The following is a 14950-nucleotide window of genomic DNA, read 5'->3' on the forward strand; positions in this document are numbered from 1 at the left end:
ATAGTCTTCGCCTCCCTAGGTTGAACTTCATCAAAACAAGTAAACACTGTTAAAAATTCATACTAACTTAAGATACGATTACTTGAAAAGCACCCTTTTATTTTTTTTTTAACAAGGCTTCTAGATTAAGACAAAAAAAAAAAAAAAAAGTGCTACACAATACTCGTTACAGTAAGCTTGAAACTATTTACACACACATTCCCAGTTCCACAGCACTGCAGCCCACTTCAGACTGTACCCAACTGGTGATTCACTTAAGGTCATAATTGACTTAATAACTCTCCCACAAATCTTCACCCTAATGCTTCCATCATCACTTCCTGAAGAGCACTCTTTTCTTTCTGATAATACTCAGGTGTTTTTCCTACATAAGGAAGCAGGGTGTAGGGCCGAGGCTGGCCTTAAGTAAAGGAGGCAATGCCTAGGGTAACATTGGGGTTGGTAACTGCTTTTTGTTCACACCTGTACTTCATTTCAGGCACCGAGGAGATACTGAAGGCAAGAGCTGTGCAAAATGAAGTCCTCTGCGATCTTTCTGCTGTGGAAATGGCTGTCTGTGGGATGAAATGAACTCAGAGATTGGGCCCTAGAGCAAAAAAGGCTCTTACTGAACTAGAGGTGGGAGCCCTGAGGGGAGCAGCTCTGTGTGGTGTGCCCTGGTCTGTGGGAGGATGAGGATGCTGCCTGATGGATCTGAGGCCTCACAAGGGCACGGCAGGAGCCCTGGATGAAGAGAGAGGGCCCAGAAGGGGCTAGAGCTTCGGAGCCGGGCACTGCGGGGAAGAAAACCCCTTTTGGGGCTGGAGACTGTGGGGAGGAACGGCGTTGAGGAGCAGAGCCGCCACTGCGCTTTCCCGCCGGTAACCTTGACAACGGGTCGAGTGAAGTCTCGCGAGATATCCCTTGCCGCCTCTTCCAACCCGCGGGGGAGAGTCTCGCGAGAATTGCTGTGAGGAGGAGGAGGAAGAGGTGGCGGAGGCGGTAGAGGCGCGGCCTGAGGTGGGAGGGGTCTGTCAAGATGGCGTCGGAGGGCGAGCTGGGCAGGAAGTGGGATCGTTGTCTGGCGGACTCCGCTGTCAAGCTGGGTAAGGGTGGGGAGGGCCCGGCGCAGGAGGAGGGCTCAGGGAGGAGCGGCTGCGGCGGCTCGGTGTCTATCCGGGGCTGTGCGTGCCGCCGCTCGGCAGGCTTTGCGCTGCGGCCGTGCCCGGCGGGAAGGGCCCCGTGCGGCCTTGTGCCCACCTGAGGGCCCGGGCCCGGCCGCTGAGCGGTGGGCGGAACGGTGGGGGGTTCCGGAGCTCCGCCCTCACCGGGAGAGCCGAGGAGCGGAGCGGCTGGACGGAGCCCCGCAAGGTGACCTTGGCGGCGGGCTCAGACCCCCGCTGCTGTGACCCGGCCCGGCTGATGGCGGAGGGTCGGGTTTGACCTCTGCTTTGACGCTCCTTGTGTTAAAGGTGAGTGGTGTCTGTGAGAAATGCCGTCAGTACTGAGCCCAGATGGGCTGCATTGCTGCATCCATCCCTGCCACCACTTCGGTTTTGCCGTGATGGAAATTTGGGTTTAGAATTGTTTGTGTGCAAGGTGGGCTGTGTTTATTAAACATAGTGAGCAGTGTGGCACGCTGATAGCTTTGGTGTGTGTTCCATAGTGCAGCGTGCACGCTTTGACATTGAGCTTTCCATCCGGTGTCCAAGCTCTGCACACAGAGCACTAGAATATCTCTCCTTGTCTTCTTCTCTGCTTATTTGTCCTTAAATCTAGGGAGAATGGTTTTAAACTGAGACGGGGAAGGTTTAGGTTAGATATTAGGAGGAAGTTTTTCACACAGAGGGTGGTGATGCACAACCACAGGTTCCAACAGGTTGCCCAAGGAGGTTGTGGATGCCCCATCCCTACAGGCATTCAAGGCCAGGCTGGATGTGGCTCTGGGCAGCCTGGGCTGCTGGTTGGTGACCTGCACACAGCAGGGGGTTGAAACTGGATGATCATTGTGCTCCTTTTCAACCCAGGCCATTCTACAATTCTATGACTGTGCGTGTGTCTGAGGCAATTCACGTGCAGCAATCCACTGATAAGGTTTCACATCAACCTGGGAATTCTGTGAGTGATCAGAGCACATCGTGTGGTTTGGTGATCTCCACACTGCTGTCTGAATGGTTGTAGCTTTGTGGAAAAGAAACATGGTGATGTAGCACTTAAAGACGTGATTTAGTGGGCAGTATTGATGGTAGACAGACAGTTGGACTGGGTGATCGTAGAGGTCTTTTCCAACCTGAATGATTCAGTAGAAAGAGTGCATCAAAGCAAATCTTTAAATGCTCTGTACAGAGTGACATGTGTCTGATATGGGAGGTGTAGGTGCCCTGTTGATGCAAAAGTCTTTTTTTTAGGAACATAAATAATATCTGAGAAATGTGAGTGTTTATCTCTTGTTGCTCTAGTGGCCTTAAGCTTGAAAGCTGATGAGGAACTCGGGGCTTTAGTTGCCTAATACTTTTCCATTAGAAAAGATGTTTAATAATTTTGAGTAAACTGAAACTTCCATTGTTTATAACAAGCCTTTGAAAAGTGTCAAGTGCTCTGGAGCAGTGTTTTGTCTTCTGAAATTCTATTCAGGTTTGCCTGACAAACATATCCAGATATGTTTATGTTTCCATACCATTGGTTGCTTTATCATAAAATATTAAGTATGCCAAATTATAAACAAGAGCTTGTTCCATGCTGCAGCTGTACATGTAGGGGTCCTTTATGTGCAAAGCCTCCCTGGGAGGCTGGAAGAAGCAGATTCAGCTTTGGTCATGATGCAGCATGCCTCTTTATCAGGCCTTTTGTTTTCAGTTGGTGTTTTCTTCTGTCCAAAAGTGGTGATGGGGAAAATAAGATGTACTTAGAATTTCTGCACCAGACCTCTAGGGTTTCAGCTTATCTTCACAATGGCATTGAGTAGAGGTCTAAGTAAAATTCAGATTTGTCAGTGCATTGCCTCGGGATGGCAGATGAGCTGCACTCTGTGATTTTATCCTTTGCTCTCTTTCTCCTCATGTGCAATAGATTTTTATTTTTGTTCTTTTAATTTAGTATCTGCAGCAACCTCTTTTATGGCAGTAACAGCAGACTGATTCACTGTGAACTTTGAAAACTAACACCCCAGAAAGTGCTTCCTATTGCAGTTATTAGTGACAGAAGATGTTGCTGGCCTTGAAAATGGATTTGGCTTGGGCAAACTATTAAGTGAATACTGGCAGCACCAACTCAGACTATCTCGGTGGAAGTGATTATTTTCTCTGCAGGAGTTCAAAAACTTGCATGGTTGTGATGACTTTTTGTAATGTTACTTTTCTGTTGAACTCTCCAATAAACTCAAGGGTGGTTGTTATAATGCAAAGAAAATAGATAAGCTTTTTCGCTTGAGAATTTGTCAGTTATGTGAGATGTAGGAATGGACCAAATCCTCACTTCTTTGCTGGATGCTGGCTTCTGTCCTGTGTGTTCCATCACATCCCAAGCACTAGAGCAGGAAGTACCTCTGAGCCAGTGGCTGGGGAAGAAAGTCAACCTTGTGGTTAGCTCTCCATTTCCCCCTTTTAGGTACTGTAACTAAAGATGGACATTCAGTTTCTGAAGCTTTGCAAGCCTGACAGTTTTCCAGCATCTGTGAGAACTGTAGCGACCAATTTCACTCTGTTTTAACGTGAGAGATGAAGATGCACAGGAGGCAGAGGAGAGTACCTTTGTAAGCAAAAGTATTTTGTTAAATAATAGCTGTGGGGCATATGCAGCCTGACCTGTCCTGTTCTATTAGTCTGTTAGACTTCCCACTAGTTTCTTAAAACTGTTTGTTTGGCTGTGCTGTTTTAGTTGGAGATGACCTGCTACTAAATCGTCCAAAATACGTATTTATCTTAAGTTGTATCTTTTTTGAAATCCAATATTATATTTTTGACCTCCTGGTCACTACTTGTATACATCTTGTATTAAAAGTCTTCCTTTTTTCCTGTACAAAACAGACCTGTTGTCAGGTCTAGTGAAGACAGCATTTCATTTCAAAGAGCTGGCTACTTTAAACCACTGTGTAAAACGTCAAAGCATGGTTAAATGGGGCTTGTGTGCTGTCCTCCTTTTTAAGGAGACTGACATTTATTTTGCTAATGATGAGGATGAGTCTAAATCTGGCTGCAACCACAGTGTTGTGCACAGTGGGCTGGTTGCGTGTCCTTGGCTAACCAAGGGGTTTCTCTGGTGGGTGATGCAGATCACACTGACTTGGGCTTTGCAGAAGCCTCAGCTGAATTGCTTCCAACCCGCTGTTTAAAGGGTTTTGGTGGTGGTTTTACTTTCTCTTTGCTTTGTTTTTTAACTAAGTGATAGTTTTTGCCTCTTTATTTAGAAAGACAGCTATCTGTAAAAGACTGGCAGAGTTGTTTTTCTCTGTTAGGCTATAATTTTGGGCACATGGATGTAATGTGCTGTTTTCAGAGCAAAGAGTGTGTATGTAAGTGGAGGTGGAATTTGTATGCGTGTGTGTTGTTTTGTTTTGGAACTGTTGTAGTTCTACAGGATTAAATGCTGTAATTTACCTGTAAACGAAAGGTAATCTAGGAAATCTATGTACTTTTTGGCTTGTGTGTTAAGCTGCTGTGCTGACATCAGTTTATTTTTTGCAGAAGATGAATGTTTTGAAGTCTGTCTGTGCTTGACCAAGATTCAGCCTGGAAGCTTGTGAAGAACTCAGCATAATAATGTCCATTTTCCTCTAATCCTCTGTTTTGACATCTGAAAATAAAATGCTTCTAATTCCCATTTAATAGGAATTTTTTAAGGGAAGAAGGCACTTTCAATTGTCCTGCAACTGTTACATGATTTCTTCTGGCTTGCATCATCTTGCCTGCTTGAATAGCTGTCTCTGTTAATGGCAAGGATAAAATGGTATTGTTTGTGTCATTCCCCAGATTGAATTTGTCAGAGAGAGTCATTGTGTGGATTGCAGTGTCAGTATTTTTAAATAATCCTTCACATGGTTATGAACAGGACAAAGTCAGTCTATATAATGATAAAACTTGATTACACTTTCTGAAAACTGGATTAAACTTTGTCTAAATATACAAAAATCCTGAAATTCCTATTTTGAAGTTTTTGTCAGGGTTTTTTTTTTGTTTGTTTTGTTTGTTTTTTTTTTTGCTTGGCAATTGTAACGTGCCATTTAGTCTTAGCAACCAGGACAGAAGACTTGTTTCTCATTTGGGAATTTGGTTTTAATGCTGGAGAACGCAAATGTTATGGATGCACGCAACTGCATTATGATTTGTTTGTAACCCCAGCTTCTTTTCCTTTGTCTGTAAGGTGGCAGCTGGTGCTGTTTGGCTCGTGCCACCGTGGCAGGGAGCTGCAAGCTGTGCTATGGGGAGCCCTGCTGGTGCCTTCCTCCAGCAGCTCCTGGCAGTACTTCTGGTGTGCCAGGAAGCCCTAAGGAAGAGCTGTGATGTCCATGTGATACTGCAGCCATTTGAAACCCCCCGACTTCATAAGATCTCCTCTGCTGGAAATGAATTCAAAGCACATCGACTTCCTCATCCTCTGCATTAGTGCATTGTTAAGGTGCCAGCTGTGCCTTTTTTGGGAGCTGGCACATGGTGACACTGTCCAGCAAAAGGGGATTCCTGCCAAGTGGTGTCCTAAACCACTTGTTAGATCCGTGAGATGTGACAGCATTTTATGGGAACGGCTCAATGCTCTTTGAGACTCATATTTAATTCTGTTTAAATCAGGGCTGCTGGTACACATTTGATAAGAATAAACTGTTAGCAAGAGATTTGAGAAGAATTCTGGCTGCTTTTTGGACCATTTCTACTGGGTGTTGCCATCTCTGCTTCTTGCTACATTGTCACTGTCCCTTAGACATCAGTAATGATGGATGTGAAGGAGTATGGCTGTCAGAGAGTGCAACCCTGATTTGTGTCTAAAAGCTTCATGCAGTATTAAGAAGATCCTTTCAGCTGGCTGAATTATTCACAGAACTGCTTTTCTCTTTTCTCTTTACCCTCTGTAAGAGGGAAGGAGGAAATGTATATGCCTTCTTGTCTCATTTGCCAGTGTGGGGATGAAGAGTTTCTTCTTAGGCTCTGAGATTGAGCAGCTGTGACCGTGTAGGAGATCACAGACTAAACTTGATACTCCCTGCTGCACTCAGTCTGTGTGCAGAAGTGCTGATGTCTATCTAAGGTTTGCATCTGGGCAGCAGTTAAACTGCAGGAGTGCTTAAGGGTGAAAGCGGCCCCTGAAAGCATGTCAGCATTTTCATATTATATGGGTGTTTGGGTATTTTTATTCTGTCTTTCCAAGCATTCTGTGTTGCTACAGTCAAATGCTACAAGAAAACAAAACACACTTTTTCCGGCTTCTTCCTCGAGCACTCGGGGTATGGTTTCACTGTGTTTTCTTCCAGTGTCCTTGCTCGTTTTTCTGTCTGTAATGTAAACAGTCCACGCAACAGGGGAGATGGGAATGAAAGCTTGAAGGTTGGTGTTTGAAGAAAATCTGACTCCTGCCATGAAAGACCTAGCAACGAGTCTGCTTGGAATTAATTTGCTCTTGGTAAATCAGTGGCTGCGTGCTCTCAGCCTTCAGCTGGTGCTTAGCCCTGCCCTGTAATGCTCCAGTGTGCAAAGAAGGCTCACTTTTGCACAATAGTTATGTGTGTACATTGTCAAAGGCTTTTTTTAGGAGCGAGATGGGGGGGAGGTTAGGATGGGCCACCCTTCAACAGGAAGGAAAGGATATTTGGCGAGCAGCCTCTTTGGAATACTTTAATTTTTCTTAAGTGTTTAAAGCAAATCCTGTTGCTGCTGAGCTGATGCTTGCTTGATGCTCGGGCTTGTGGATGAGATGTGCCATTAAGCCTCCAAGCTGCTGCTGTCACAGAAACCAACTGAGCTCCATAGATTTTCTTGATCGAAATGGAAAGGTTTTAGTTGGGAGGCAATCTCTGGTAGAACAAGTCCTTCTGTTGAGTCTAGTCTGCATGGAGGTGTTGCTTTGTTACAACAAGAAGCCAAATTCGAGCAGTTGCTTCCTCATTTTACTGTAGTCACTTAGAAGAACTAAGTGTAAAACAGCAGAATCTGAAGGAGAGCCTGAAGCTTTGTGTTTGGGAGAGGAAAATCATCTGATGACCAAAAAAAGCCCCAAACTATTAAGTAATTGAAAACCTTCCAGCTGCTATAGTAACGACAACACATTGCCAGATGTCAGCAAGCATTTTAATCCATCTATTTTAAAGCTTCGAGCTATTGGAGGAAAGGCTGCCTAGGTGTGGCAGCCTTCATAGCTGCTTCAGCCTGCAGCTACTTGGGTCGCTAGGAAAGAATTGTGTGGTGTCACTGCTGGAGGCACTGCTGATTAAATTTATAGAAAAAGCTTTTCCCAGATGTTCCTGGGGGCAGAAACCTCTCCTGAAGATCTGTTTCTCTACGAGACGCTTGTATGATGTCCTGTCGGGTACGCAGCCCGTGCTCTCCTGTGTGTTAGATTGATTTGAGATACCGTGATGTTTTTCTTGGAAGGTGTGCGAGCCAAAAAAGCAGAAATAAGAGTTTCCAAGAGCAGCTTCTGTGCCTCACGCCGGTTCTGTGTGGCTGTGCCCATCCGTGCAGCGCAGTGTCGGCAGAACCACCCTGTCCTCTGCTGACACTGACTGTAAATGAGTTTAAGCTGAGATGATAGATGGAGGGTGGAAGAGGCTGCTTTCCTAGTTAAACATTTTAAACTGTCAGAGGAGGTGAAAAATGTGTTGTACCCTTTCCTGTGGCCTTTTCCTCCAAAGAGCCTGTCATGCAAGAGAGGGAGGGAAAATGTGCCCAGTGTGGCTCAAGCCCTTGGCTTTTCCATGTTCGTTTGTTTTTATTGTAAGCTAAACCTTTCATGTTTTATTGTTCTGAAGCTCAAGCCTGGCCTAGAGGTGCTGCTCTTTAGTAGAAACAGCTGCAGACCCAGTGTCCCCTGGTCAGGTGGGAGGCTCTTTGAAGCAACGTGTTGCCTCTTTAAAAGGAAATTGAGCATGTGAGAACTTAAACCTGTAAAACTCATCAAGGGCTCTGCCATTGTTTATCTCTGGTGTAACTTTATATAGAATTAAAGCAAAATGCATTACTTGGCTTCCAAGAAAAGATGGTTCAGCTCCCCTTGGTCTTGGAGACGCAGGAAATGACCACATAACCACAAATACTTTCTAGTGGAACGAAGATGAGTGACAAACTGTCCACAGAAATAGATTCTTAACCAGATGGGCTAAGAAGTGAAATGTAGCTCAAGCTTCTGGTTTGAAGTTAAAACCGATGTTTAAACCAACCAAGAAAAGAGCAAATGTTACATAAGCAGTGGCTACATGAGAGAGCAGATCTGAGCTCTTCTTATTGAGAGGGGTGTTGGGGTCAGCCACAGCTTTCAGCACAAGAAGTGAAATGAGCCTAGCTGCTTTTGGGCATGCTAATGGACAACTTTTTGGGCTTTGTTTCTCAGGTTTTCTTCTTGTGCAGAAAATTTAAAAAAAAACCACAAAACGTTACCTGGCAGATCTGTATTTCTCTGTAGTGTTTTCATTACTTAAAGCAAGGCCCTGGTTAATTTACCATCATTTTTCTTAACCAGTCAGCCACTGTATTTACCTTCCTGCCCAATAGGATGGACTGATAGCATCTAAAACTGACGCTTTGCATTTTCATTGCAAAGAGAAATGCCAACAGGAAGCAGTGCTGATGGCATCTGTGCAGAGCCCTCACAACTGGGGGTGTGATTCTCACTTCTGAAGGAGGGATGTGAGGAGAACTTCAGATAATGAAGATTTCTGAATACGGTTGGAAAGAAAATGTATTAATTACAGCTGCTTCTGTATTGTAGCCTTTTAAAGACAAGAACTGATTTACCACCACACTGGTAAGAAGAAATGTGGGTTTGGATGGTAATGGCGTTTGGCAAATGTGGTGACATTAGAAACTGCTTGGGCTGTGCATTGAGATGATGCAGAGTTTGTCATCCTTTAAATCATTTCTCATTGATTAGCTAAACTGTTTGAATTGGCAGAGGGAATCTTCTCTTGGAGTGGAAGCGTGGGACTGGTATTGCTCACTGCAGGACTGGTATTGCCCCTTCTGAACGGGCAGTCCTCCAAACTGAACGTGACTTCCTCCAGAAAGTGGGATTGTGACCCGCAGGACAATAACTGCAAACAAAAAGGCAGTGTGTTGTAGGAAAAGGCAGTCAGGAAGGCAGGCCAGAGGGCCCGACAGTTGTCCGTTGGATGAATTCTTGAAGATAGTAATTATCCCTAATAGCATAAACATTCTGCTGGAGCCAGCACCAGCTGTTTTATAGCAAAGGTGCAGGAGGAAGGCTCTGCCTGGGGAGGGGGAGTGGAGGGCTTAGCAGGGATGAACTGCTGCTCTTCGTAATGCCTGATGTCTCTTCCAGTCCGAGCAGAAATGCCAGTCACATCCAGACGCAGGATGAGTAGTTAGCTGTTTATATGACATTCCCCCGAGTACTGCATCTCTTACTGTCTGAAGTGCAGACCTCTGAGGAGCTGAGACTTTTTTCTTCTAGCTGTGCAAGTGATCAGAGTGAAAACCTGACCTTCTGTGAAGTGCTCGAAAAAACGTCTGGGGGAGTTATGTCAGCACTGCTTGGCAGGTGGTCAGAGTTCTCTGCCGTGGCATGTTTTGTGAGCCTGCTCCCAGCTGTAATGAGCTGGTAAAGCAGTTACCTGTAGTGCAACCAGAGCTCGTGAAAACGTGTGGCACAATGAAAAGAGTTTTCAAAAGCAGCTCTGACTGCCAGCCGTTGGTAAATGTGGACAGAAGTCCTAGTGGGAGAGTTAACTTGGAGTTTTATTCTATAGTCATCTCTTCTAATGCTTAAGGGTTGTTAATCAGTGAAAAGCACGGGGTGCTTAGTTAATATACTAGTTAGTGCAGTGAATATTGCACAGTAATCTGTGCCTGAGCCACCATTAGTGGACTTTCTGCAAGGAGAAAAGCTTTCAAGAGGAAGGTTAAGGCAAATATATATAAAAACAAAACAAAACCCACTTAAAAAAAGAACTTTACTCCCATATGCCAAGAGGGTATGGGATTCTTTGGCACTGTTCTGGGCACAGCCCACTTAGTAATGCACTCAGAGGAGCTGAAATAAAGGTCACGTGCTTTTAGGACTATTCACACGGGGAAAAGAAAAGTAGTATCTTCTAATTAATAGAAGTATATTCTTAAGTTAGACTTCTTGTATGGAAAGAATTCAGACTCTTACCAGGATGTGTTTGCTGCAAACCTGAAACTGCTGGGTATTTTTTAGTGAGCTTATGCATGCGTGACTGATTTATTTGTTCTTAAAAAACATTCTTTTCCTTCTGCACCTTATCTGAAATTCTTGTCTTGAGTGAATATAATTAAGGGTAGAATTTAGCTGCTGAACTCAGACTTTTCACCGCTATATTTATTGGGTTTTGAGAGGAATTTTGCAGACTTGCCTGAATTCTTACAAAAAATCACACGCACACCTTCCAAAGAAAGCAGAAATGATTTTTAAATACGCCAGCTGAGTTCTTTAATGGTGCTGCAGTTATTTCTATATATAGGATAGGGATGTGAAAAGTCACTCGCTCCTTTCAATGTGTTTAAATATGCCCCAAAGTGAATGCAGTGGATGTGAAAGATAAGCAGCCCAGAGCTTGCTTTTGCAAGGTATAGAGTAACACAAAGCACCACGTTCTGCTGCCCTCAGGCCACACGTTGAAGTAGTTAACGTAGCGAGATAAACGAAATACAATAAGATATTCATCTGCAAAATCTGAAGCTCCAGGACACAATAAGTTTTCATTTAAGCTGTTCTCATTTACTGACAATGAGCCAAATAAATCATAATTCCACACTGTGAATTGGGCCACAAATTCAGAAAATTTTCTCAGGGATGAGAGTTGGTTTCACAACTCCTTTTGATTATAAAGTTCTTACATATGTTAGGATTCTAATTTGAATGAGCTGCATATAATTATTGAAGCAAGTAGGAATTCTTTGTTTCAGAATTGCTTTTAAGAACACTTTTGGTGTGCTGAAACAACTGCACTCTGAGATTCCGAGTCAGAACAAAGAACGACTGCAAAGAACTAAATGATTTTCCATCTCTTTGTGTTATCTGAGGTCTTACTCACTGTATTTGTTCTTACAGGTGCTGGATTTGGGTTAGGAATTGTTTTCTCAGTCATCTTCTTCAAAAGTAAGTGCACTGCAGTAATCTTGATGGCTTGCTTTCCTAGCTTTTGTCGACCGTAGCTGCAGTTTAAAACGGAGCAATTTTTGAGGCGTATAGAACTTAGTGAAGGTGTTAACAACTCATTCATTATCAAGCTGAAATGAAGTTACCAAAGCTTTTAACTGTTGGGTAACAGAGCCATTGTATGTGGCATCTCTAAACTACTGTGCTCAGCTCAAGTTCTGCAATTGCAGGAAATGCTGTGCCAACTTAATCTTAGTGTTTATGTAACAAGGCTATCATTTTCATATGAAATTAATGGCTTTTCTTTTCTTTCTTTTTTTTTTTTTTTTTAACCTTCTTGCTTCTCTTCCCACAGGAAAGACGTGGCCAATCGCATTTGGGTCTGGGATGGGGTTAGGAATGGCTTATTCCAATTGTCAACATGACTTCCAGTCTCCATATCTTCTCCATGGTAAATTTGTAAAAGTAAGTATCAGGAGCAGTTATTAGTAACTGCTAGCAGCTTTGTGTAAGTCAGCATTGAGTGCTACATCTAGGCAATGTTTAAATGGATGTTTGTTTTACTTGATAGTAGAAACTTGTGCTGTAGGGGTTGGGTTCCCTTGTTTGTTAGAAGGTCTTATAAATTTATCACTAAGCAGTAAAATTTAGACTGAATACATAAGATTAGTGTAGAAGTTCCTGCAGGTGGGTTTTCCTACCGTAAGAAAATCCAAGTAATAAAAATAGAAAATAGGAAAGCTTTAAAAAAGCCAACAAACAAACAAAAAAACCAAATTAATTCTGTCTTGAGCTTTTGAAATAGACAGAGCTGGAAGTGAAAGTCATGTCAAGTAGATCTGCCTGTGGAAGCTGATCTGTGATCTTTTTGTAGCAGGAAAACATGAATCATTTCTAAGTTCTCATGACTTGTTTGGCTGGATAAAAATGTAGTAATAACAACAAGACATCGTACATTAAAATGTTTCTAAAGAGAATGATTTAAATGACTTCAGTATTATCACCGACCACGCTGCAATAAAAATATTTAAAAATAAATTAATTAGTAGGAATTATCTTTAATTGGAAGCTGCCTACATTGCACTCATGGTGTACTGAATCCAAAGACCAACTCATTAATGTACTTTTATTTCTTCGTGTATGGAAGTTGGGACTGCTTTTCTGGTAACTTGTTGTTGCCTCTTAAAACAAAACAAAAATGGGAGAAGGAGCAGCATTTTGGATCTGCAAAGCAATACAGTGTGAGAAGCACTGCAGAGATACCAATGGAGAGCCACCCACTGGGTGCTGGTGGTTATTTGAGTACTACAGAAAGTACTGAGGTAAAACGTTCTGCCAGGGGCCTTTCATGGTCTGTAAACAGAAATTGACACTGATTCATTTTTTCTTCTAATGAGGGAGACTTGATGGTATTGTTAGGCTTTTTCTGAATGCATCGAATGCATCTAGATGTGAGAGGTGAAAGTTGAGTCCATCCTCGTTAGATTTACTTGGCAGATGAGCTTATGCCAGCCTTCTGCAACTTTACCAACTATTTGTGGTTATCTCCAGCTGCCCGTTGAGAAAGAGAATTAATAACCTTCTTGAACTGCTACTTCAGAAAAACAGAATTTGGATAATGAATGTGGATGATGAAGCAGAGCAACTGTGACTTAAATCCAGCTGATACAACATTGCCAGCTGTAGCCCAGTGCTGCTCCAGAATCAGAAGTCTGCGCATAATTCTTCTGGCCACATTTGTTCATTGTGCAGAATTGCATTAGCTTTGTACGCCGTATTCCTCCAGTTTACATTCCTAAAAAGAAATTGGAACAAAATGTCTATAGCTGCATGTGAAGGATGAATGCCCTGCATACACATTCTGAGAAAGCATTGTTCATTCAGCGATGCTTGTTACTAAGGATGTTGAGCAACAGAAAACTGACTTTCAGGTCAGCCTAGTAAGGGATTTTGTTTGGATTAAGGACTAATCTGTGCTTTGGAGCAAGGGTGGTCCTTTGGAGCATGAGGTAATTGAAAGGACACTTGACAGAAGAAGCGCAGCTGCCTGCATGGCACAAGACTAGATGAGTAGTTTCCAGCACGCTGTCTCCACTAACTCTCTCTGGCACAAAGAGGCTGAACGTGCTGAGAGGGAAGACTCAGATGAAGCCATCTAACAGTTAATGCCATTAATTCTCTCCAGAATGTCGTGTCATGGATAATGGATCCAGGGTTATTACAACAAAATTATTTCATTTCACTTGGTTAGAAGCATGGAAAATATTGTTGCATTATCACTCATCTGTTTCTTCCTAGAAAATACTGTTGTAACTGAAGTCTATAGGACTTCCTTTTCAAAACTAAGGCTTTTTTTTTTTTAATGCTAACTTCTCAAAATGTGAGATTCTGCAAGAAAAATCAGCTTCGTTAAGGGAGAAAAATGTAAATGTGGATCACTTTGAATGAAATGATTTCTAGTTCTGTGACCTGTCATGTTCATAAGGTCACGGGATTACTGAAGTTGAAAGGGCTTCAGGAGGTCACCTAGGCTAACCTCCAAGTAGGGCCAGCTGTGAGGTCAGAGCAGGTTGGTAGGGGCTTTATCCAGACTGAATTCTTGATTCTTCAGGATCAAGTTCTTAATTCTGAATCCTATGTGAGAATGAGAGAGGATGGAGAACCTTCGTGGTAGCAAATAATCAGGAGATTCCACAGTGACAGTGCACCCACCCTAAACTAGATCATCGTTCTTCCCATTGAGTTAATAAACTGATCATGAAGCACTAACACCAATTCAGGAGCCGTTCATCTACAGCAAGAGACTCACACAAGATGCAGTAAAATTCTGTGGTCATAAGATTCTGAGGGCTTTAAGTCATTTGATCCAATGGATTTTATGTTACTTCAGCTGATTTAAAATCGACATCTAGCAATTATTCCAAAGCTTAAAACTGCACAGCTGAGAATTACATGACTTACATATCATTGTAAAATGAAAACATATACAGATCAAATACCTGAAAAAATATTTAGCATTCTTAAAAAAAGACAACAAAAAAAACTCCACCACTGTCCTTTGATAACAGTGTGGATTATACTGATGTACTGCAGTAGAAGTTCAGCCATTGGAATCTTTTCTCCTGCTTTGTGGCTTTAATTTCTGTCTGATATCTATTCAATCCATAAATAGTTAAGTTGAACAGGTTTGTTTGTTGTTTTTTTTTTTAAGTACCCAGCTGACCAGAACAGAGGCTTATTTGCACAAAAGCATGGCACGTTGCTGGTCTGAAAATAGCTGTGTAACTTCTCCCCATTCAGCTTCTCAGCCTAGCAAAAGATGAAAACATTAACCTACCTTCTGGAAACGTTACAAAGCTAAGAGGCTTGTTTTACATCGTGCAGCACCTTCCACACAAAGAACCCAAATGGCTTTTTAATAATATAAGCCTTCTTACTTTACAGGAACAGTGACTAATGACTAAGACTATCCCAGTGGGAAGGAAGGAGAAATCAATGATTATTCCTCAGGAATACTGAAGTGCGCCTGGAATAAGCCAACATTCTTCAGTAATGATCACCAGTAACTCTTTATACTCCAACAAACTGTTTCTGTACACGAAACCAAGTTCTGTTTCTTGTTTTGTATCCTGTGTCTGGAAAGTGCAAGGAAGAGCTCTTCTGGGAAATAAATAAAACAAAAATGGCCTTC

The 14950-nt window shown here is 42.7% G+C and overlaps 1 protein-coding gene across 1 annotated transcript; it reads left to right on the top strand.

Moving 5' to 3' along the window:
- Positions 1-937: 937 nt before the first annotated feature.
- MICOS10 (mitochondrial contact site and cristae organizing system subunit 10) lies at positions 938-14950 on the top strand. Its single transcript, XM_085242580.1, has 4 exons — positions 938-1085; positions 11212-11259; positions 11615-11724; positions 14704-14950. The coding sequence occupies exons 1-4, from the start codon at positions 1019-1021 to the stop codon at positions 14710-14712; spliced, it is 234 nt and encodes a 77-aa protein (XP_085098706.1). The 5' UTR covers positions 938-1018; the 3' UTR covers positions 14713-14950.

This window comes from Meleagris gallopavo, chromosome 23 (genome assembly GCF_905368555.1).
Source record: "Meleagris gallopavo chromosome 23, MGAL_WU_HG_1.1, whole genome shotgun sequence".
NCBI classification, from domain to species: Eukaryota; Metazoa; Chordata; class Aves; order Galliformes; family Phasianidae; genus Meleagris; species Meleagris gallopavo.

Excerpts from the sequence above, each read along its gene's own strand:
- MICOS10 (XM_085242580.1), top strand. The coding sequence starts at position 1,019 with ATGGCGTCGGAGGGCGAGCTGGGCAGGAAGTGGGATCGTTGTCTGGCG. Across the intron at positions 1,086-11,211 it reads GGACTCCGCTGTCAAGCTGG|GTGCTGGATTTGGGTTAGGA; the intron begins GTAAGGGTGGGG and ends TTGTTCTTACAG. Across the intron at positions 11,260-11,614 it reads CTCAGTCATCTTCTTCAAAA|GAAAGACGTGGCCAATCGCA; the intron begins GTAAGTGCACTG and ends CTCTTCCCACAG.